This window comes from Lottia gigantea, assembly GCF_000327385.1.
Source record: "Lottia gigantea unplaced genomic scaffold LOTGIsca_50, whole genome shotgun sequence".
NCBI classification, from domain to species: domain Eukaryota; kingdom Metazoa; phylum Mollusca; class Gastropoda; family Lottiidae; genus Lottia; species Lottia gigantea.
Window position 1 is genome coordinate 997706 of NW_008709716.1, and position 25966 is coordinate 1023671.

The window sequence follows — 25966 nt, forward strand, 5'->3', positions numbered from 1 at the left end:
ATTCCAACGGAGTCTTAGGTGTGTATCTGGCCCAATTTTGTAAAAGACCCAGTAAGTCTTCTTTTTTGGACAATCCCAAAAGATGACTCAAACAAAATAGAAAGACACTGGCCAATGCTACCCATCTCATCATGGACGGGAACCTCGCTTTACCGGGCTGATCAGGGTGTTCGGAGAGGATATGTGACTCCAGTTTGTTTTAAGACAACATCTGTAGCTTACACAACCAGCACGCGGTATCCGGATAAATATACCATGGTACATGAAACAGGATAAAATGTCGCTTTAAATGCGAGTAGCTCCCAGAGCATAAATGGCATTTGACACCCTTCCGTTGCTTCCCGACCTTGTTTATTACAGTGGGCTCAGCTTCAGGCTCGACGAAATCCTCATAATCTGGGACAAAGCAAGCTTCGTTATCCAACATCTGAAAGGAATTAAAAAACATTCTAAAAACGACACAGTGATAATAAAAATCTTCATAAAACTAATAATAGATCAGACATTTCAGTTTTTTTTTACTACCCCCTCCCATCCCAATCAACCACATAGCCTAACAAATTACGAGGTCTACGCCTTACACTACCAGATCGAGTCGATTTCAGAAAGCTGCCATGTTCCTGCAACGTTTCAGAATCTGAAGAACTATCCCGATCAGTGTCTGGAGATTGGTCTCTATCAATTGATATGTCATCTTCACTGCTCATTGCATGTGCGTATTTTCGGCTGCCACAGCTCGATCTTTATCACTTGATTGCTGAACCTGATCGAAATCTGTCAATTCCCGGCGCATCCGCCTTAACCATATTGGCAAAACCCGATCGGTGCATTCTTTTAAACGATCATGATGGACTATCAAGGTAGATTTCCTATTCCTCATCTGAAAAACAACTGGTGAAACTATGGCAGACACAAGGTATGGTCCTTTCCATGGAGATCGAAGTTTTCTACTTTGGCCAATCTTTGTGTCTATTAGGTAGACCACGCCCCCAACCGAGTATGAGTTCTGTACGAGTTTGACGTCGTAATCACGCTTTTGACGTAACTGTGCACTTTGAAGGTGACTTCTTAACAACTCATGGACATTTTGAAGCCTTTTTGACTAGGTCCATGACATAGCTTGAGGAACAAGGACTGCTGTCCTTGAGATTATCGACTCCAAGAAAAATATCCAGTGGCTGAATTACTTCCCTACCTAACATTAACAAATTCGGAGTAAACCCAGTCTGACGGTTCTCAGTTGCCCTAATGGAGCTAGCAATTAAAGGGAGATTATCATCCCAGTTACTTTGTTGATTGTCTTTCAGAAAGCATCGGATCTGCAGAACTGTCCGATTGTATCGCTCTACTTGCCCGTTGGACGCGGGGTGGTAAGGCGTAGTTCTAGTTTTAGCTATTTCCAAGACATCGCACAGATTCTGGAAAAGTTTTCCGTCAAAGTTTCTTCCTTGATCTGTGTGTATTTGCAGAGGGCATCCAAATCTGGAAATGAATTCGTTAACAACCTTTTGAGCAACAGTTTCTGCACCCTGATCGGGAAGAGGATAACATTCTAGCCATCTCGTAAACTGATCAATCACCATCAAAATGTACTTATTACCAGATTTACTTGTCACGAACGGCCCTAATGTGTCCAGATGAACTCGCTCTAACGCTTTTATCTGCTTGATAACACACCAGTCCAGCTTTAGCGCGAACACTCGCCTTTTTATTGACATTACATACCTTACATCCTTTCACATATAGCTTGCAATCCCGCGGCATCTGATGCCAAATAACCCGCTTCTTCAGGTTCTGAAGTGTTTTATTGTGGCCAAAATTCCCGGCTGACATACAGTCATGGGATAAACGCAATATTTCTTGCTGAAGGGAACAAGGAACAACGACCAGATTCCTAAAAGGGGTAAGAGAGTCCCATTTGTAACAAAGAATACCGCCAATTATCAGCAGTTGACTCCTGATCAGATAAAAGTATTTAAAAGCAGGACTCATTAACGCTAGTTCCTTCGGAGAAATAGCTACCCCTGACCTTATCAATTCAATCAATTTAACGAGGTCCCTATCCGATTCCTGTGCATTTCGGATAGCATGAGCCGAATACCCAGTCCAATCAACGTCTATCGTTTTCGAATCTTGAAAGCGAAAGGGACCGAATCGCTAAAGGACACACGTCATCCACAGAAAGTTCGAATTGTGACCACTGTTGATTTGCTCTATGACAAGATTTACATCCGCCACATGGTAATAAGCTTATATCTCTGCCAGGTACATAGCATGTACACATTGCTAAAACATCAGGTATTCTGGAGAGTCCATCAGCATCGGCATGTTTAGTTCCAGCTCTATGCTGAATCTTAAAATCGTATTGTGATAGCTCCTCTAACCACCAGTTGACCCTCCACAATTTTAAAATTGAGCAACCACGTCAAACTGCCATGGTCAGTACGCATTACAAAAGAATTACCAAGCAGGTAATTCCGATACTGTCTTCTGAACGTGACAACAGCTAGCAATTCTTTTCTTGTGGTACAATAACGGCGTTGGATACTTGTCAACACTTTACTTCCATAGCTTATTGGTCTCTCCTTACCATCCTGTATTTGGAGTAGCTCTGCACCTATAGCTTTATCAGAAGCGTCGGTGTCCAATATGAACTGCTCAGTAGCGTTAGGTAAGCCTAATACCATTGGGCTCATGAGGGCTGACTTAAGAAGCTCAAAAGAACTCTGATGCTCCGTTGACCAAGATTTTGTTCCAATAAGGTCATACAGAGGACAGGCTAATCTCGCAAAGGATGGAATATGCTTCCTATGATAATTAGCAAAGCCAGGAAAAGACTGCAACTCCTTTTTAGATACTTGGACCGGCCATTTCGTAATAGTGCTTTTATGATCCGGGTTCACAGCCACACCATCTTTACTTATCCTCTTACCAAGGAAATTAACTTCAGTCCTAAACAATAAACATTTCCTCGGCTTCAATTTCAGATTGTTAATCCTTATAAATCTATCGAAAATGGTGGTTAGATTTTCTAAATGGTTTCGAAACGAGGAACCGAGCACGATTACATCGTCCAAGTAAGCAAGACACTGTTTCCACGACAGTCCATTTAGGACCAGTTGCATTGCTCGCTGGAAGGTGGCTGGGCGTTACAGAGTCCGAAAGGCATGCGTGTAAACTCGTATAACCCATATTTAGTCACAAAAGCCGTTTTCTTGCTATCTGTAGGTTCAAGTTCAACATGCCAATAACCGGCCGCTAGATCTAGAGTACTCATGTAAAACGTATCGTGACTACAGAGGGAACCACACATTCATCTATCAAGGGTATGGGAAAAGCATCCTTAATTGTAATATCGTAATACACGAAAATAGGTGACGCATTCTGCCGCCGTTGCCGAGTTGGTTGCTCATGAAATATGGGTCAAAGTAAAGGATTCATAAAGAAAATCGAAATAAACCAATTTTAATTATTTTGTAGAATATCTGAAGAAACATCTAAGACATAAAAAAAAAATTTCGTTTTTTTACTGTGACGGAATTCGTTGTTGAATCCTTATATCCACGAAAATAGGTTACACCACTGTACTTACTATTTATTTAAACGATTCAAGTACGCTGACTACATTGAGCTCTGAGTTGAATTTTTAATATTTTTAACATTTTCAACAACCTAAAGGCGATATAACTATAAGACTCTCAAGAGTATTTTGTAAATGATATTTAAATTCATAAGGCTATAGCGCACACGAGAGCTCCAAGCTGAGCAAAATTTCATTTGTGCCTCTCAGTTCAGCTCGTAGCTCTCGTGTGCGCAGAGTTTACGTAAGGTTTTTTTTATTCTAGGCGTTAAGGGAATTATCTGTCGTGTTTGATTATAATTCTTTCCTCGAATGAAAAATACCTTACCGTGTGCGCACTCGAAAGCTCTTAGATTTCAACTTTGAACTGGGGCGCATGCGCTAGCACGTGATCAAACAATACTGGCTGCGCCCATCGGTAAATGCTAGTTTGTATCTGAAGCAATTATCGAAGACAAGTTGGTGGACTTATTGTAATAGAGGCAATATATTTTAATTGTAAATATTATTTATTTTAGCCAGATATTATTTTTACTAACATACTGTAATCACTTTTCAATTTCAGTTCAACTGAGTGAACTCTTCCTTTCTTCACTCACTCATGCTTATTTCTTCTCATCTTTTTCTTTCTCTCCATTGGTCTGTCCTTAGTTTCACCTTTGTGTATATTGGTTACCTCTGGATTGTGACTATTTCCTATAGTTTTGTTTTCATTAATTTTATATATTTCAAAGTGGAAGGTGTTTCAACTCCCTTATTGAAATATAGAAAGATCCTTCAATGATTTAAATTTGTATTTTTCATTTCAATTTGGATACCATTGTGGCTAAGGATTTATTAGTATATTTGACTAGACCTCAATTGTTGAATTCAAGCCTTTAGCTTGATTTACTCCTTAAACCCCTTTTTGCTTAGGTTAGTCTTTTTGCATTTTTGTATATAATTGTATTATATTTTGTTTTAAGACTGTTTGTATAGTTAGTATTTCTAGTTATTACTTTAATAACAAGATCAAGAAAAATAGTTGTATTATAGGGTTTATATTTAGGTATTATTGTAGTAATTAATATTCTTCTTTTGAATATTTTTGTTAAGCAATAAAGTTTTATCAACCCATTTGGATGTGTGGTTAATTAGCCTACCCTAATTCCTGACCACCCATTTCATTGGCGCCCAACGTGATTGTACCTACAGTTCCTGTTTCCTGAAAAAACCCATGAGTGAATATAATAGTGCACTAACATTTGCGATGTTGCTGCAGCAATAAGTGATATTTGGATTCGTTCATGCATTTTTTTGTAAACTACTGTGAGTAACTTTCTATTGTGTTTTCATCTGGATTATTTAAAAATAAAAAAAAAAGATTTTGTCATTTTTTTTTTATTTTTTTATTTTTTTTTTATTTGTTATATGCTCATCAAGGTTATTATTTGTATATATTATATAAATTATAATGTATTTGGCTAAATTATGGAATTTCTTTTTCTTTTTTCTATTTTCAAGTTTTCATAATTTAAATTATCTAATCGAGTTAATTATCTTAAGTAAGCAACTTTTTACTTAAGTGCTAAAATTTAATTTATTAAAGGTATTAATTACCTCCCTTTAATTTTTGGCCATCTTGAATTTCAAACTATAAATCAGAAACTCCTTAAGTTTGTACTTATAAGTTTCGCAGCTTTATTTTTTTCTGCCTCATTAAATTTACTTAAAATTTATTTCTGAATTTTTTTTAGTTGATTTTCAAATTTAATTTTGAATTATTTTTTTTAATTTTCTGAATTTTTTTTTTATGGTTAAGTTGTTAGTATTATATATAATTTCATAGTACTAGCCTAGGTCTATTCCACTACATACATATACATATACATATATACACTCTGCAAGTTTACATTTAATGTTATTTCAGGTTGCAATAATTGTTCATAGATTTAGTTTCATTTGCTAATTGCTGTTTGTCTATCAAGTATATACTTTTAATTTTATTATCAGTTATCAAACTTAAGTTGATTCCATCAGGTAACTTAGTATAATGAGGTTTATATTTCTATTGTCTTTAAATTAGTTTATCTCTATATTATTTTTCTTGATTGCTTTGTTTTTTTAGCTTTGCTTTCTTTCTATCTATATCTTTCCCTTTATCTTGGGATCCATCATTCACTTGGCGTGCACATCAAATCTAACACAATGCATTAATATATATAACACTGACTATTTGTTTTATTTTCCAGACACTTTTTCCTCTGGGTATCAGGAGTAAGTATTGTGTACATATGATATCAAAATATTTGATATCTTCTGTCAATTACATATTGACTTATACGAATTCATTTTTATTTCAGGTCATACAACAATATCATTTTGCGTATAATTGTGTTTGCATATTTCTGTATGTGTTTACACTTTTCGTTTATGCTAATAAAATTCCGTTGTTAAAAAAATTTGCGGATTATTTCGTGTTTGCGTATAAAGGCCTTACGCGTATGCGAATTCATTTATATTTGCATGTATGCAAATAATAGTGTCTCGCGTTATTGATATTTTATACAGTGAATGTTTTTGTCCGTTTAGTTTATATTTTCGGGTTTTGCAACTTGTATTTTCAGTTTACCTGTTTTTTTTTAAGATGTCTGATTCTGAATCAGAGAATGTTGGAGGTGCCACAGGTGGTTCTGATGCTAATATTACCCCTTTGGACGTACGACCAAAACAATTTTCTTTATCAACCAGTGACGGAGGAAATATTTTGGAATGTTTCAGAAAGTTAGAGGTTATTCCGGACACAGATTCTACGGAAAGTTTTATGCAATGGATGAAAGAGTATCTGGAGTCTACTGGACACCATGGAACAGATGATGTTGAGGTACCTTTAGAAGCTAGAGATACTAGACCTAAGAGAACTAATCCTGTTAAGTTAGAGCTACCATCACAGATACAGCAACCAAAGTTACTTACGACGAAACATGACCCTTCTGCTACACCAACTACCAGCTTACACAGGCTTACATCAGGTACAGCATACAACCTTATCACCGAACCTACCAAGGATTTCAACATTTTCAGGTGATCCAACAGATAAGAATGATACGTCTTTTGATATATGGAAATTTGAGGTTCTCAGTTTATTACAGGATAGTAGGTATAGTGAAGAGTCGGTACGTATTGCTGTGGTGAAGTCACTCAAAGGTGAAGCTGCACGAGTTGCTATGCATCTTGGTCATCAAGCATCAGTTAGGTTGCTGATTAAGAAATTGTCAACTCGATTTGGTCTTCTTGAGGAAGGTCAAAGTTTATTATCTAAATTCTACAGCGCCACTCAACAACCAGATGAATCTGTTTCCAGTTGGGCTTGTAAGTTGGAAGACTTGTTGAATAAAGCATTATTAGAAAATGAAATTGATAGGTTATCATTTGATTCCAGGCTAAGAAACAAATTTTGGAGTGGATTAAGATCAGATCTTAAAGATAAGTCGGCACATAAATATGACCGTATCCAGGACTTTGACCATTTCTTGATTGAAGTTAGGAAAATAGAACAGGATTGTGGACTTCTTGCATCTACTTCTTCCAAACCCAAAGCTAGAGTTAATAGTGTGCAGAAACCAGACGATTCTCAAGACTCCGACTTAAGAGCAATGGTGGCTAGTTTAGCCAAATCGATGCAGGCACTACAGAAAAATGTCGAAGACATTCAGAAGAGAGACAGACCTCAAGCAACTAAATCAGATGCAAGAACATCATTAACCCCAAGACAGCTACCAACCTGTTATAGATGTGGACAAGAAGGGCACATAGCAAGAGGGTGTAGGATGCCGAAGAAACAACAGTGACTAGATGTCATTCCTGATGTACAGTTACCAGTCAAACATTCTAGTCGTTCAAAAGTTATTGGACATAGTAACATCACTGTGGTGGATATTTGTGGTGAACATTGTGCAGCCTTGTTGGATACTGGATCAACTATATCAACTATAGCTAAGTCATTTTTTAAGGAGTATCTGGAGACAAAGGATTGTACATTAGTTCCACTAGATGAAATTATACAAGTTGAAAGTGCTACAGGACATAATTTGCCGCATCTTGGATCTGTTTGTTTGAACCGTTCAATCCCAAGTTTTGACACTTCCAATGTGGATGGAATATTTCTTGTTGTCCCTGACCCTGCTTTCAACTCCACCACCCCATTACTTATTGGTACCAACATCCTGAAGCCGGTCCTCAACAAAGTTCTTGCGGATTATGGTCATAATTATCACATGACAGCTCAGTTACCAGAAACATGGACTATGACATTTCAGTGCATGAAGATGCAAGAAAATATCCTACACAACACAGTTGGTTTAGTAAAATGTTCAAAGCTCAAGTCCACAATTCTACATAGTAACCAGTCTGTTTGTTTGACAGGAAGGATAGAAAATTACACACTACTCGGAAGGCAACATGTACTTTTTCAGAAGTCATCAGTATCTAAACTACCATCTTATGTTGAGATTACACCTACTATAATGGAGGTTGATCCAGACGATTTGTGTACTCCAGTATTAGTGAGAATATCCAATTTATCATTATCTAAAGTGAGAATTTTCCCACAGTCAGTATTATGTGAGTTAGTTGCAGTAGACATCGTCAGAAAGCCGACCAATAACAGCCTAACACCGACATATGAGTGCCAGCCGATAGAAAATAATTTCATGAATGAGATTGATTTTAGCAACACTGCATTGGAATCTAACCAACTACAAGAGTTAAAAGATTTTATTAAAAACTGGTCGTTTGTATTTTCAGAGCATGAGAATGATATTGGATGTATAGATTTGGTAAGTCATGAGATCACACTGACAGACTCTATACCCATTAAACAACCACATCGACGAATTCCACCAGGTATGTATGATGAGGTGAAACAACATCTTCAGAATTTACTTGATGGAGGTATTATACGCCGAAGTCACAGCCCATATGCCTCTCCCATAGTATTAGCCAGGAAGAAAGATATGTCATTAAGGATGTGTGTGGATTACCGACTACTCAATAAGAAGACAATCAGAGATGCTTATGCACTACCACGGGTTGATGAATTACTTGATCATCTGTCAGGTGCCCAATACTTTTCTGTATTAGACATGAAGTCTGGGTATTACCAAATTGGCATAAAGGAGGAGGATAAACCCAAATCAGCATTTACTGTTGGACCACTCGGGTTTTACGAGTATAATGGAATGCCATTTGGGCTTACGAATGCACCCGCTACCTACCAACGTTTAATGGAGGATTGTTTGGGAGATCTAAACCTAAAGATATGCACCATATTTATCGACGATTTAATAATCTTCAGTAAGACCTATGAAGAACATATGGAAAGAATGTCTTTGGTGTTTTCAAGACTATACCAGCATGGTTTAAAATTATCCCCAAAGAAATGCAATTTCTTTCAAGAAAAGGTGAAATATCTTGGACATATCGTTTCAGCAAATGGAGTAGAAACAGATCCTTCTAAAACCGAGAAAGTTGCCGAGTGGCCTCGACCAACAAATAGTGATGAACTCAGAAGATTCCTCGGATTTGTCGGCTATTACAGACGATATATTAAGGATTTCTCGAAGATCGCCAAGGATTTGAATGAGTTGCTAGTTGGAGGTCCTACCAAAAAGAAACGTGGTTCAGCATCATCCAAAGATTGGCACTGGGGGGAAACTCAAGAATCTGCATTCAACACACTTCGTCAATGTCTTGTCAATCCACCAATATTGGCGTATGCAGACTTTCGGAAGCCATTTGTACTCCATACTGACGCCAGTGGACGTGGTCTGGGAGCTGTGTTATATCAGGAGCAGGACAACCAAGACCGTGTTATAGCATATGCAAGTAGATCTTTATCCAAGTCAGAGCGAAATTATCCAGCGCACAAGTTGGAGTTTCTTGCACTGAAATGGGCAGTGACCGAAAAGTTTCACCAGTACCTTTACAACAACAAGTTTGCAGTATATACAGACAACAACCCACTCACATACATTTTGACAACAGCCAAACTTGACGCAACTGGTCATAGATGGATAGCAGCACTTGCTGGTTATAATTTTTCAATTAAATATCGACCTGGACGAAATAATTTGGATGCAGACTCACTTACTCGTCTTTGGAATGTGGCCACAGAAGCGAATTTTACTGAGTTAAGAGAAGATCTTGTGCAAGCCATCAAGAATATCGAAGTAGACGATGGATACGTGCATACAATTAGCATGTCTCAGCAAGTGATTCCAGCTTTCATACCAGAATCATCATCTATTGTCAATGTTACCAACTGGAGAAAGGAGCAACAGGAAGACCCATTGTTGAAGATTGTAATTGATAATATTGAGCACAACAGGGTACAACAACGAAAACCTACTTCACCAGAGGAAGCCATCTTAAACAGGGAGTATAGACATTTCGTTCTTCGTTCCGGAGCCCTATTTAGACGGACAGAGTGTGAAGGTATCGAAGAAGTTCGTTTGGTGTTGCCAGCAGTGTTTCGAAGTAGAGCCATTAAAGGGATACATGATGATGTAGTTCATCTCGGTCGTGAGAGGACTACAAGTTTGGCCAAGGACAGATTTTATTGGCCAAAGATGACGAGTGATATAGAGGAATACATTAAGAGATGTGACAGATGCCTCAAAAGAAAGACACGACCATCCACATGCCCATTGGTAGGTATCTCTTCCAGTCAACCTATGGAGTTAGTATGCATGGACTATGTCTGTGTGGAAGAGTGTAAAGGTGGATATAGCAATATCCTGGTTGTTACCGATCATTTCACTCGTTAAGCACAGGCATACCCAGTCCGGAATACTTCAGCTAGTGTGACGGCTAAGGTACTTTTTGAGTCTTTCATGGTTCACTATGGTATCCCGAAAAGGATCCATAGTGACCAAGGTGCACAGTTTGAAGGGAAACTCATTAAGGAACTTTGTCGAATCACTGGTATGGAGAAATCAAGGACCACCCCTTACCATCCTCAGGGCAATGGTCAATGTGAGCGCTTCAATAGGACTTTACTCAACATGTTGGGAACTCTTTACCCAGAGCAAAAGTCAGATTGGAAGACTTACATTGGTCCATTGGTTCATGCATACAACTGTACCAAGCACTCAACTACCAACTACTCGCCTTTTGAACTCATGTTTGGAAGAAAGCCTACCTTAGCTATAGACTTGGTTTAGTTAATGGTGACAAAGATATCAGAAATCCGAAAACCTATATCGATCAACTGAAGTCAAAACTTGAACATGCTTATGCAGCTGCATCAGAAGAAGTTGCCAAAGCTCAAAAGAGGCAAGAAGGGTATTATAAATATAATTTGAGAGCCAGGAGTAACCAATTGGAACCTGATGATATTGTTCTCGTGAGAAAAGTAGCGTTTGAGGGAAGGCATAAGATTTCAGACAAGTGGGAGGAAAAGCAATATCGGATTTTAAACCAACCAAATCCAAACATAGATGTGTATGCTGTAATCGCTGCTGATGGAACAGGTAGGAAAAGAACATTGCACCGAAATCACTTACTCCCTATAGGTACTATTCCAGATCTGCCAACTAACACCACTACACAAGAAAGAACAACCAGACCAAACAGGACAACTAGACAGAATGCACAAGTTACAGATGATGAATCAGACACTGATAAAAGTGTAAATGAACCAGATTACGTTGTGGATCAGGTAAGTTTCTTGCCTGCTGCTAGCCCCACAGAAGTTGCTGGTGAAAATGAGGATGATGAGGTATTTCCAGTTCCTGATGTTCAAGAAGCACAGCAAGGTGAATTAGAGAGGCCAGAATCACCAGGATTGGAAAACTCATCTCGAATCGAATCAACGGAAGATTTATCAGGTAGGACTACTTTAGCTTTGCCAAGAGATGAATTCCGTGCAATTGAACAACCAACAGACATAATTACAGAACCTTCCAAAGATAACGCTCCTGGTGATAACATTGTGGAAGATTTAGCTCCTGTTAACCCTGAAAATGATGTTACTGAATCGGAATTACCACCTGTACCACCAGCTGAACTTGAAGTACGACCAACTCGATTGAGACAACCTCCTCAATGGGTACAAAGCGGTGAGTATATCCTGTCTCAGCAACCAGTTAACTTTTCTACCAGTCAAAGGAGGACAGAGTTAGCACGTTCCTTGTTACCTGCAGACTTTTCAACTTTAGCTCATGACAGGTTGCGAGTGGTTTTGGAGATGCTACCCACCCTGTGTAAGTCATTATTCCCCGAGGAATTTAATACTTAATAATAAATGTTGTGGACAACGTTTCTTAAACGGGGGGAATATGTAATAGAGGCAATATATTTTAATTGTAAATATTATTTATTTTAGCCAGATATTATTTTTACTAACATACTGTAATCACTTTTCAATTTCAGTTCAACTGAGTGAACTCTTCCTTTCTTCACTCACTCATGCTTATTTCTTCTCATCTTTTTCTTTCTCTCCATTGGTCTGTCCTTAGTTTCACCTTTGTGTATATTGGTTACCTCTGGATTGTGACTATTTCCTATAGTTTTGTTTTCATTAATTTTATATATTTCAAAGTGGAAGGTGTTTCAACTCCCTTATTGAAATATAGAAAGATCCTTCAATGATTTAAATTTGTATTTTTCATTTCAATTTGGATATCATTGTGGCTAAGAATTTATTAGTATATTTGACTAGACCTCAATTGTTGAATTCAAGCCTTTAGCTTGATTTACTCCTTAAACCCCTTTTTGCTTAGGGTAAGTCTTTTTGCATTTTTGTATATAATTGTATTATATTTTGTTTTAAGACTGTTTGTATAGTTAGTATTTCTAGTTATTACTTTAATAACAAGATCAAGAAATATAGTTGTATTATAGGGTTTATATTTAGTTATTATTGTAGTAATTAATATTCTTCTTTTGAATATTTCAGGGTTTTTGTTAAGCAATAAAGTTTTATCAACCCATTTGGATGTGTGGTTAATTAGCCTACCCTAATTCCTGACCACCCATTTCATTATGACCGGAATATCCGTGCCTGTACGACGTACACATTTTGTTTAAGTCGCGTGAGAATGTCACGTGATCTAGTTATTTTTAGACGTCTATGACTCGACACCCCGTTACGTAAGCTCTAAGCTTAGCGTATGTGGGGGAAACCGACGAAAGCTGCGAGCTGAGCTGGGAGACACGGATGCAATTTTGTTCAGCTGGGAGCTCTCGTGTGCGCTAGCCTATACGAAATGATTGTCAAATTTTAATTCAGAAAACCGTGTAGTCAGAGTTCAGGTGATTAGTCATGCCCCGAATCGAGTAAACTGGCTTAAAGCTAGTTTCATTTTCATGATTACCGTACTAAAAAACGAAAATTTACTTTTATTTACCAGTACTTTATTTGAAAGAAATGGCATCCAACGAAGATAATGGCTCTAAACCAGCGGAAGAGGTTAGTAAAGATGTTATTAAATATCATTTATATTTATATACGTCTATTTTTTATGGTAAATTCTGGGAAAAAAGTCCAGATACATACAAAACATGTTTCAAGCGATATTGTTTGTTTCCAAAAAATCCTTTATTAGACTAATCTAATCAAACCCACTTAGACCAAAAGATTACATTTACAGAGAGAAAGTTACTAGTATTTGATGGACTCGGATACGGCTGTCAAAACTTCATCCATGGACAAACAGTGTCAGTAGCCTAAGTTTATTACATTTATAGTCACTTACAAAACAGATTTCCCTATCTTGAAAATGAAATGAATGGTGTTTTACCTCCTACTTTTCCGCACCAAGTGGGCTCTTTTTCGATTTCCAACTGTTGAGGGATCTTTAGTGAGCACAGCCTTCGGTACACGGGGCACAGGCATCTGTTTTTATTAATAGTTGACTCTCTCTATAATAGTATATATATACTATTAATAGTTGACTCTCTCTATAATAGTATATATATACTATTAATAGTTGACTCTCTCTATAATAGTATATTTATACTAATATTAATTTATAGAATACTAGTTGTTTCGATTCACAGTCGACTTCTTGATCATTTTCATTTGTCAACACTTAAAGGCTCGTTTCTGACCAGACTGAAGGTCAAATATTTCATTTCAATACGAAGCTGCCAGCTTTGCCTTTCTTTATGTGAATACCATCAACAGCACCGATTCTAGAAAAGGCAGCTTTGAAGGCAGGAAAGCTGATGAATTCATTAATCCTTCTGAGAAGAGCACAGGTAACTCGATAGACAATCTTACATACTGTGCTTTGGTGTTTCTTTACTGTCTGAATTAACTTGATGGATACTACCACATGCATAATACCTCAGAGCAGCAAAAACCTGTAAATCGATAGCATGGTTTCTGTAGGTACAAGGCCCTAATGCAATAGCTATTAGATCTGTTGTGAAGAGAATTTCAGCTTTGTCAATGCGAAATCTCATGTGCAACTTTTGACCATTGCAGATATTCATAGGGTTCTCACGGTCACAGAATATTTTAGGCCATCTCGAAATTTCCTCCAAATCAGCAATCCAAGAATGGCAACCATTGCATGGTGAAGGTCACTTGGATTTATCGGATTATATATGGATCCTGTTATGTTATTTATAACACCAGGTATAACTACTGGGTTTTATTTGCCAAGTTTAAAAAGACGTACTATCACTTTAAGATGTTTAATGCATATGGGACCATATCTTTTTGTTTATCACGTCCGTCGGTCCGTCCGTCCACAATTGCTCGTAAACACTCTACAAGGCACAATTGTTGACTGATTTTGATGAAACTTGGCATGGTTGTTTGTTATCACCCAAGGATGAACCTTATTGAAAATCAGAAAAATCGAAAAATATTTAGTATGAGTTTTTGCCCTTGTTCTTGAAAACGCGTTCAATTTTAGCTTGTAAACCCTCTAGAAGACACAATTCTTGATGGATTTTGACGAAACTTGGTGTGAGAGTTTGCAATCACCCAAGGATAAACCCTATCGAGAATCAGAAAAATTGAAAAAATTTAGTATTAGTTATTGCCCTGGTTCTTGAAAATGCGTTCAATTTTTAGTTTGTAAACACTCTAGAAGGCACAATTTTTGAGGGATTTTGACGAAACGTGGCATGAGTGTTGGTTTTCACCCATGGTTAAAACCTATTGAAAATCAGAAAAATCAAAAAATTCTGAGTATGAGTTATTGCCCTTGTTCTTGAAAACACGTTCAATTTTTAGCTTGTAAACACTCTAGAAGGCACAATTTTTGACGGATTTTAACGAAATTTGACTTGAGTGTTTGTTGTCACCCAAGGATGAACCTCATTGAAAATCAGAAAAATCAAAAAATATTTATGAGTTATTGCCCTTGTTCTTGAAAACTCATTCAATTTGTAGCTCGTAAAAACTCTAAAGGGCATGATTCTTGCCGGATTTTGACAAAACTTGGCTTTATTATTCAGTACTGCGCTGAAGATTGAATATTTGTCTCCTAGAGTTTTCACGAGCTAAAGATTGAACACGTTTTAAGAACAAGGGCAATAACTCATACTCAATATAATTCAGTATCGCCCTAAAGAGTTCAGAAGAAGTGAATGACTGAAGGTTGAATATTTCATACTGGTGATTGTTACTGTACTGCTAAATATTTTTATTCAAAAATAAAAGCTGCCAGTGGGCGTATATTACTTTGCCTGGCAAGCTATCTTATTTGTTGTAATAGGTCATGATATTTTAGATTGAATTCCAATAAATCTGTAAATAGAGTTTATCATCACCCAAAGATGAATCCTATTGAAAATCAGAAGAATCGAAAAATATTTAGTATGGGTTATTGCCCTTGTTCTTGAAAACGCGTTCAATTTTTAGCTTGTAGATACTCTTGAAAGGACAATTCTGGACGGATTTTGACAAAACTTGGCATGAGTGTTTATTTTCACCCAAGAATAAACTCTATTGAAACTCAGAAAAATAAAAAAATATTTAGTATGAGCTATTGCCCTTGCTATTAAAATTTTTAGCTCGTAATCACTCTAGGAGGCACAATTCTTGATGAATGTTCATAATCACCCTAGGATGAACCCTATTGAAAATCAGAAGAATTGAAAAATATTTAGTATGAATTATTGCCCTTGTTCTTGAAAACGCTTTCAAATTTAGCTCTTAAACACTAAAAGGCATGATTCTTGCTGGATTTTGACAAAACTTGGTTTTATTATTCAGTCCCGTTCTGAAGATTGAATATTTGCCTTCTAGAGTTTTCACGAGCTAAAAATTGAACATGTTTTAAGAACAAGGACAATAACTCATACTCAATATAATTCAGTATCGCCCTAAAGAGTTCAGAAGAAGTGTGTGACTGAAGGTTGAATATTTCATACTGGTGATTGTTACTGTACTGCTAAATATTTTTACGCCACTGGGTGTATATTACCTTGCCTGGCAAGCTATCTTATTTGTTATAGGCAGAAGGTCATGATATTTCAGATTGACTTCCAATAAATCTGTAAATAGAGTCCGTTGTTGGACTCCATGATTGCAGACTGCTCTACTGGGGTAGGCAAGGGTATACGAATAAGCTTATGATCCTAAAATAAAAGTCAAGGTATATGAAGCAATTTATTTACAATTTCATTGTTATTGATTATTTCAGAAGCAGGGTAGAAAAAAACTATCATCATCTGAATCAAAACAACGTAGTAATTTTCATCGCAGTCAAAGGACAAGTACAGTATTTTATATAGTTTTGAGCAAGAAGGAATCTTTATGAATATGTGAACAAAAATTAGGTTGGAAATTTCCTTTTTTCTTTCTGCAAATTGTAGGCCTAATTGTTTGAAATACTGTCAGCTTTGAGAAAAATTGATAGGTAACAACCTTTCCCTGACTTAATATAGGCCTATAAAATCAAACCTCTAAAAAATTATATTAAATAACAGAACACAATTTAAAAAAAAATTATAGTCTGAAGGATCCTGTTTCCCAGCTTCTTTTGCTTTGCATAACCTTTCCTCAATATTCTGGCAATGAAGTGTATGGATAATCCATGAAAGATCTTTGCCAACAAGTTGGGCTAAAGACCAAATATATATGGGATCCTAGATTGTGATCCAAATTTGTTATCCTTGTAAATTTTTCATTCTTTCAACTTCATTTTCTACGTTACAACACCTTTGGTATTTGCTGATACCACTAAAATCCTAGTACAAGTGCTTTAATTTCATCAACAGATGTTCTTTTTAACTTTCCCTCACGGTACTTATTCACTATCAGACCCACTTTGAGCTGCGATCCAAAGCAACTCAACACTCAGGTACCGACTGCACCGAGCAGAAGACCCAGACCGAACTTCAGGTGTAAAACAGTGTAAAATGTAGATCTGACATCATCAGAATTAGTTATGACTTGCCATGAGAAAGAAGTTTAAGGAAAAGAAATTGATTCCTGAAGAGTATACACTGCCTCATCAGAAAATGTATTGTGGCATGTTTGTTTGATAAATACACAGTGCAGGGTTAGGGGTGACAGATAAATATAGTTTGCTATTGCAGCATTAAAAGGAAGATTTTAAATGCAAAAAATGCCAGGAATTATGAATAAATCTGTCTCCGATGGCTTAAATATATTTTTATTTCAATAGAGCGATTATCCCTTTATTACAACGTCATATGTATAGAATCTTATAGAGAAAAAAATCTGAGGTTCATAATTTTTTCAACATTCTATTTTTCTGCTGTTCTGCTATCATTCTGTAATACTCTCATTTTTATACGCCCACATGAAATGGGGGGCGTATATTGCCGTCACCCATGTCCCTCGGTCCGTCCGTCCACAATTGCTCGTAAACACTCTACAAGACACAATTCTTGACGGATTTTGACAAAACTTGGTATGAGTGTTCGTAATCACCCAAGGATGAACCCTATTGAAAATCAGAAGAATCGAAAAATATTTAGTATAAGTTATTGCCCTTGTTCTTGAAAACGCGTTCAATTTTTAGCTCATAAACACTCTTGAAGGGACAATTCTTGATGGATTTTAACGAAACTTGGCATTAGTGTTTGTAATCACCCAAGGATGAACCCTATTGAAAATCAGAAGAATCGAAAAAATATTTAGTATGAGTTATTGCTCTTGTTCTTGAAAACGCTTTCAAATTAAGCTCTTAAGGATAAACCCTATCGAAAATCAGAAAAATTGAAAAATATTTAGTATTAGTTCGTAAACACTCTAGAAGGCACAATTCTTGACGGATTTTGACGAAATTTGGCATGAGCGTTGGTTATCACCCATGTATAAACCGTATTGAAAAACAGAAAAACCGAAAAAATATTTAGTATGAGTTATTGCCCTTGTTCTTGAAAACGCGTTCAAATTTTAGCTTGTAAACACTCTAGAAGGGACAATTCTTGAAGGATTTTAACGAATTTTGGCTTGAGTGTTGGTTATCACCCAAGGATGAACCCTAATGAAAATCAGAAGAATCTAAAAATATTGAGTATGAGTTATTGCCCTTATTCTTGAAAACGCGTTTTAGCTTGTAAACACTCTAGAAGGCACAATTCTTGACGGATTTTAACGAAATTTGGCTTGAGTGTTTGTTATCACTCATGGATAAAGCCTATTGAAAATGAGAAAATGAGAAAAAATATTTAGTATGAGTTATTGCCCTTGATCTTGAAAACTCGTTCAATTTGTAGCTCATAAAAACCCTAGAAGGTATGATTCTTGCCGAATTTTGACAAAACTTGGTTTTATTATTCATTGTTGCGCTGAAGATTGAATATTTGTCTTCTAGAGTTTTCAAGAGCTAAAGATTGAACACGTTTTTAAGAACTAGAGGAATAACTCATACTCAATATAATTCAGTATCGCCCTAAAGAGCTCAAAAGAAGTGTATGACTGAAGGTTGAATATTTCATACTGGTGATTGTTACTGTACTGCTAAATATTTTTATTCAAAATCAAAGCTGCCAGTGGGCGTATATTACCTTGCCTGGCAAGCTATCTTTTTATTTAAAGGTATCACCAATAATGTCCATGTTGACAATGCTGAATATTTGCAAATTGGCCACATCAATACAATGAATGTTACCAGACATAGACCTTATACTCGTAGTCAAGGAAAACAATCATGCAGTGAAGTCGAAGAGCTTACTCATGAACAACATATCAGATTGAAACAATTACAAGGTAAAATACAGGAATATAGTTCTTTTAAAATAATACAGTAAGTATCTCTTTTCAAAAAAAAGAATCAGATGCTGGGATCGTAAAAAAAAATTAATTGCCTTAATTGTTGCACACCGAATACTTAAGTAAGACTTTTGCGATCATAGGTAATAAAATGCATTTTATACGCCCACATGAAATGGGGGGCGTATATTGCCGTCACCCATGTCTGTCCGTCCGTCCACAATTGCTCGTAAACACTCTACAAGACACAATTCTTGATGGATTTTGACAAAACTTGGTATGAGTGTTCGTAATCACCCTAGGATGAACACTATTGAAAATCAGAAGAATCAAAAAATATTTAGTATGAGTTATTGCCCTTGCTCTTGAAAACACGTTTAATTCTTAGCTCGTAATCACTCTAGAAGGCACAATTCTTGAAGGATTTTGATGAAATTTGGTGTGAATGTTCATAATCACCCAAGGATAAACCCTATTGAAAATCAGAAGAATTGAAAAATATTTAATATGAGTTATTGCCCTTGTTCTTGAAAATGCTTTCAAATTTAGCTCTGAAACACTGAAAGGCAACACTGATTCTTGTTGGATTTTGACAAAACTTGGTTTTATTATTCAGTCCCGCGCTGAAGATTGAATATTTGCCTTCTAGAGTTTTCACAAGCTAAAAATTGAACTTGTCTTCAAGAACATAAGGGAAATAACTCATACTCAATATTATCCTGTATTGCCCTAAAGAGTTCAAAAGAAGTGTATGACTGAAGATTGAATATTTTCATACTGGTGATTGTTACTGTACTGCTAAATATTTTTATTCAAAATCAAAGCTGCCAGTGGGCGTATATTACCTTGCCTGGCAAGCTATCTTGAATTCAAAACATTCATTTATAAATGATTAATATCTACTATGCATAGAATATTTAATATTTTTCTAGATTGTTCAGAAGAAGTTGATAGTAACATGATGGCAGAACTTTCAAAATCATGGGATAGACGTTTTTCGAAATATGGTAATTATGTTGATTATTATATGTACATTATTATAATTAGTATTTGAATAATATGTTTCATCCTATTTATCAACAGTGCAGACTGTATTGATAACTTTGGCCACAGTTTAAGAAATACAGTAGTCGGATTAAATAATAAAACATAATTCAAAGGAGCAGTATGCAAAATTTTCATAATCAAAATTGTCGCAAATAATACTTGAAAATATTTCTGAAGTTGGGTTATTTATATTTATGTGTCTACTTAATCAGAGTGAATTTGTTTTAAAAACGGAGAGCACAACATGTAATTGCTAATTAAGCAGTTCGACCTAGTTTTGGTGTAATAATTACATTACACTGCTATGCCGTGTTGTACTATGTCCACATGAGCGTAGAAGGAGGTATACTACCTAGAGAGAAAGACAACATGAGGAAACAACCAACAGTGACATTGAAGTCCTAACACTATATATCTACAATAAACGGCATCAACCTGAAAAAAAAAAGTTATAGGGTCAACATTTAGGAATGTCACCACTGCGAGGCAAATATTCTCATATTAGGACTAATATGCTCATGTGACATTTTGATATCAATTTCAATGGTTAACATCTATAGGATCATGCCAAGTGATAACACATATAAACCCCCCTAGGAAGTTATAAGTGTATTAGGCAGTGTCACAGAGCGTGGAATTTTTTTTATGGGTTTGTTGTATGTGGACAAGGAACTATTGAAATACTATTTAGGGTTTCTTGGCATTTGAAAACGTGTGGATGCACTCTTATGTGTTAAGGGACATATTTATCTAGATTTTGGTGTGTAGTTTTAACAAATTGGAGCAAATAAAATTGTGACTTACAAAAAAGACAGAATGCTCCTTTAAAATCAATTTTTGATATTGACTAACACTATAATCAATCAAAGTTAAGTGTTCCAGAATGAGGCCCCTGGAATACAATAATAATCCATATTACAAAGTCTAAGCAAATTCCTGGATTTTAATTCGATGCATTTGGTTTTTATTCACAAGTTAATTTAAAGCCTTAAATATTTCAAATTCTTAGCAATATATTCCATTCACAAGCAGATTGTGGACAGACGCTATGGATGACAACAATATATTTCCACATTATTATACTTTTATCAGCAAAAGCTCCAGACTCCAGAGTAAGGTTTTAAGGGTGAAAGCCGAAATAGGACTTACTCTTTGAAGCTCTGGCACAGGCATCAGAATTTTTCTTATCTTGAGGTGAGTTGGTCTAGAACACAACAAACCAAATAGCTACTGACTGAGCTATTGAATGTGGACTAACCGAGCATAAAATTCTGACTTAAACTGTCACATCTATCCTGTTCACAAGCCACATTAAACATTATTGTGTATCATTAAAAGTAGATTCACAAACAAATTTTGACACGTTTTAACGAAGTCAAGGGCACTAACTCCAATTCCGTTCATCAAAAAATCTTCAAATTTCAATATGACCAATGTAAATGATCACTAATTCCATTTAAATCAGATAAAACTGTTGTCTCTCGAATGTGTTCACAAATCAATTTTGACACGTTTTACAAAGTCAAGGGCAATAACTCAAAACTTTTGATGAGAAATAGAAAAAGCTTCAAATTCGAACTTGACCAAGATCTCAGCATTATAAATGATAACACCAATTTTTATTTAATGACAATATATGACCACATTGACAACGTCAATAATTGCAAAGTGCCTTATGTGATAAAGTAAATTTCGGGATTAGTAACATAATCAAACACTTATTTTTTTAATAATTGATGCCATCAGCGTCCCTGATAAACATGAATTTTTTTTAGAAAACCGCTTTACAATCCTGTTAATTCTCAAAGGCAAGTTAATATACGCCCACTGGCAGCTTTGATTTTGAATAAAATAGTACAGTAACAATCACCAGTATGAAATACTTAACCTTCAGTCTTACACTTCTTTTGAACTCTTTAGGGCGATACTGAATAATATTGAGTATGAGTTATTGACCTTGTTCTTGAAAACGTGTTCAATTTTTAGTTCATGAACACTCTAGAAGGCAAATATTTAAACTTCAGCGTGGTTTTGTCAAAATGCGGCAAGAATAATGCCTTTTAGTGTTTAAGAGCTAAATTTGAAGAACAAGGGCAATAACTCATACTAAATATTTCTTGATTCTTCTGATTTTCAATAGGGTTCATGCTTGGGTGGTTACGAACATTCACACCAGGTTTCGTCAAAATCCGTGAAGAATTGTGCCTTCTAGAATGTTTATGAGCTAAAAATTAAACGCGTTTTCAAGAACAAGGGCAATAACTCATACTAAATAGTTTTCGATTTTCTGATTTTCAATTGGGTTTATCACAAACACTCATGCCAAGTTTCGTTAAAATCCATCAAGAAATGTCCCTTCTAGAGTGTTTACGAGCTAAAAATTGAACTCGTTTTCAAGAACAAGGGCAATAACTTATACTAAATATTTTTCAATTCTTCTGATTTTCAATAGGGTTCATCCTTGGGTGGTATTGAAAATCCAAAGAATCTAAAACTATTGAGTATGAGTTGTTGCCCTTATTCTTGAAAACGTGTTCAATTTTTAGCTTGTAAACACTCTAGAAGGCACAATTCTTGATGGATTTTGAAGAAACTTGGCATGAGTGTTGGTTATCACCCATGGATAAACCCTATTGAAAAACAGGAAAATCGATAAATATTTAGTATGAGTTATTGCCCTTGATCTTGAAAACTCGTTCAATTTGTAGCTCATAAAAACCCTAGAAGGTATGACTCTTGCCGACTTTTGACAAAACTTGGTTTTATTATTCATTACCGCGCTGAAGATTGAATATTTGTCTTCTAGAGTTTTCACGAGCTAAAGACACGAACACGTTTTCCAGAACTAGGGCAATAACTCAAACTCAATATTATTCAGTATCGCCCTAAAGAATTCAGAAGAAGTGTATGACTGAAGGTTGAATATTTCATACTGGCGATTGTTACTGTACTGCTAAATATTTATGTTCAAAATCAAAGCTGCCAGTGGGCGTATATTACCTTGCCTGGCAAGCTATCTTTCTTTTTGGAATCACCCCATTTCATGTGGGCGTATAAAATTAATTATAAATTAAAATGCTTTTGTTGTTCAGATATTAAGTCAAGATATTTGCCAAAGAAAAGGCAAGTTCAAGATCTGCTGCCAAAATCAAAACTATACGTATAAAGATTTAACTGTGTATAACATTATCGTTACAAACAATAAAAAAACTAACGTTTTTTGTCACTAAAACAGGGTATTTCACTCAAACTTATCTGCATATACCATATATTATTTTGTAGGAAAGTTATTACAGCTGGATGATGCATGTCTAAAGAATATACGTGATAGGGTGAGAGAAGATGATTCTGTTAAACGCAGAGAAGAATTATATCAGATGTTGCTTACCTGGAAAGAGAAAACAGGTGATCCATCTGTTAAAAATCTCATCAGATTACTGACAGCTTGTGGTGATTATAGTCCGATAAAACCTTTATTAACTCCCAGCTATTGGACAAACGATTAGTGCCTTAATGAAAAGCAATTGTGATAAAGACTGACTTTAATTATCTAATTGAACTTAGAAATAAAAGAAAATAACATGTTTAAAGATGGGTTTCCTTATTTTTTAGTGTCAAATTAAGCAAACTATTTGATTATTTAGTGTTTCTCATGAATTATCATGTATTCTTAATCATATCATTATGTTCTTATTGCATAGAATTAAGAGTTTTAACCAATCATAAATTTACATGTATATACAGTCTGGATAAACAAAAAAAAGACTTTTTGACCTTTCTTGATCAGTCACTTATTTGAATTTTGCTGGTAATTTTCTCCTAATTTAGCTAATTATTAATTATCCGCTCACAAGAAAATGTGGACATATATTGCCGTCACTCCTGTCCGTCGGTCAGTCAACATTTCTTGTGAACACAATAGAGACTACAATTTTCAACTGATTTTAATGAAATTTGGTGTGATCATTCATATTGATGAGATCTTGGTCAAATTCAAAGTTGACGATTTTTCGATGAATGGTTATTGAGTTATTGCCCTTGATTTAGGAAACTCGCATCAAAATTTGTTTGTGAACACAATAGAGACTACAGTTTTCAACTGATTTTAATGAAATTTGGTGTAATCATTTATATTTATGAGACCTTGGACAAGTTCGAATTTAATATTTCAATGAATGGTCTTTTAGTTATTGCCCTTGACTTAGGACAAACATGTCAAAATTTGTTTGTGAACACATAAGAGACTACAGTTTTCAATTGATTTTAATGAAGCATGGTGTGATCATGTATATTGATGCAATAATTTGATGTGTTTGGATTATTGATATTGATTTTTATATGCCCACATGAAATGGGCCATATCCGTCGGTCCGTCCACAATTGCTCGTAAACACTCTACAAGGCACAATTCTTGACTGATTTCGACGAAACTTGGTATGGTTGTTTGTAATCATCCAAGGATGAACCCTAATGAAAATCAGACGAATCGAAAAATATTTACTATGAGTTATTGCCCTTGTTCTTGAAACGCTCGTAAACACTCTAGAAGGTGCAATTCATGACGGATTTTGACGAAACTTGGTGTGAGTGTTTGTAATAACCCAAGGATTAACCCTATCGAAAATCAGAAAAATTGAAAAATGTTTAGCATTAGTTATTGCCCTTGTTCTTGAAAACGCGTTCAATTTTTAGTTTGTAAACAGATTTGTTTGTGACAGATTTTGACGAAACTTGTCATGAGTGTTGGTTATCACCCATGGATAAACCGTATTGAAAAAGAGAAAAATTGAAAAATATTTAGTATGAGTATTTATACGCCCACTGGCAGCTTTGATTTTGAATAAAAATATTTAGCAGTACAGTAACAATCACCAGTATGAAATATTCAACCTTCAGTCATGCACTTCTTTTGAACTCTTCGGGCGATACTGAATTATATTGAGTATGAATATTTTTGATAGGGTTCATCCTTTGGTGATAACAAACACTCACACCATGTTTCGTCAAAATTTGTCAAGAATTGTGCCTTCTAGAGTGTTTACGAGCTAAAAATTGAACACGTTCTCTAGAACAGGGGCAGTAACTCCTACTAGATAATTTTCGATTCTTCTGATTTTCAAAAGGGCTCATCTTTGGGTGATAACAAACACTCACGCCAAGTTTTGTCAAAATCCGTCAAGAATTGTGTCTTGTACAGTGCTTAAAATGAGGTGTCATGTAAGCTGTATTTTTTGTATATTATGTTGTTTTAAATAGAATATTTAACAATCAACACATTTTTAATGTAAATTGTTTCGTTTTGTTATTATATTTATTTTATTGTTTTGAATAGAACATTTAACAATCAAATCATGCATAATGTTAATTGTTTTGTTTTGCTTTGTTTGTACGAGTCAGAATTTAAAGCTTTAAAATATTTTATTTCATAACTTAGATAAATTGTAAATAATCTCAAGCATATTAACGTAATTTTCTGTCAGATTTATTCATTTTGATTTTAAAGTAACATGAACGAATGTATTTATAAGATAAATTCGTTAATTGACAAATATTACAAATATGACTTTTCTATAGGAATAAGAAAAAGAAATTCCATGATCTGCTCTGAATTAGCCATCGTGATAAATTTGGGAATCTAACATTAAATAAAACAACACAGTTAAAATAAAGGAGAATATTAATAAAAGATAGCTTGCCAGGCAAGGTAATATACGCCCACTAATAAAAGTTTTGTCAAAATTAGGCAAGAATCATGCCTTCTAGAGTTTTTATGAGCTACAAATTGAACGATTTTTCAAGATCAAGGGCAATAACTCATACTAAATATTTTTTGATTTTTCTGATTTTCAATAGGCTTTATCCTTGGTTGATATCAAACACTCAAGCCAAATTTTGTTAAAATAAGTCAAGAATTGTGCATTCTAGAAAGTTTACAAGCTAAAAATTGAACGTGTTTTCAAGAATAAGGGCAATAACTCATACTCAATATTTTTAGATTCTTCTGATTTTCATTAGGGTTCATCCTTGGGTGATATCAAACACTCAAGCCACATTTCGTTAAAATCCGTCAAGAATTGTCCCTTCTAGACTGTTTACAAGCTAAAAATTGAACGCATTTTCAAGAACAAGGGCAATAACTCATACAAAATATT

The 25966-nt window shown here is 35.3% G+C and overlaps 2 protein-coding genes across 2 annotated transcripts; both read left to right on the forward strand.

The window, feature by feature from the left end:
- Positions 1-6206: 6206 nt before the first annotated feature.
- LOTGIDRAFT_165251 (hypothetical protein) lies at positions 6207-11858 on the forward strand (the record flags this gene model as incomplete). Its single annotated transcript, XM_009062254.1, has 2 exons — positions 6207-6591; positions 11449-11858. The coding sequence occupies 2 exons, from the start codon at positions 6207-6209 to the stop codon at positions 11856-11858; spliced, it is 795 nt and encodes a 264-aa protein (XP_009060502.1).
- A 6797-nt stretch (positions 11859-18655) lies between these two features.
- LOTGIDRAFT_234410 (hypothetical protein) lies at positions 18656-25369 on the forward strand (the record flags this gene model as incomplete). The annotated part of the gene is made up of 5 exons (XM_009062255.1): positions 18656-18764; positions 19700-19774; positions 23097-23733; positions 24053-24192; positions 24833-25369. The coding sequence occupies 3 exons, from the start codon at positions 18656-18658 to the stop codon at positions 23318-23320; spliced, it is 408 nt and encodes a 135-aa protein (XP_009060503.1). The 3' UTR covers positions 23321-23733; positions 24053-24192; positions 24833-25369.
- Positions 25370-25966: the final 597 nt, after the last annotated feature.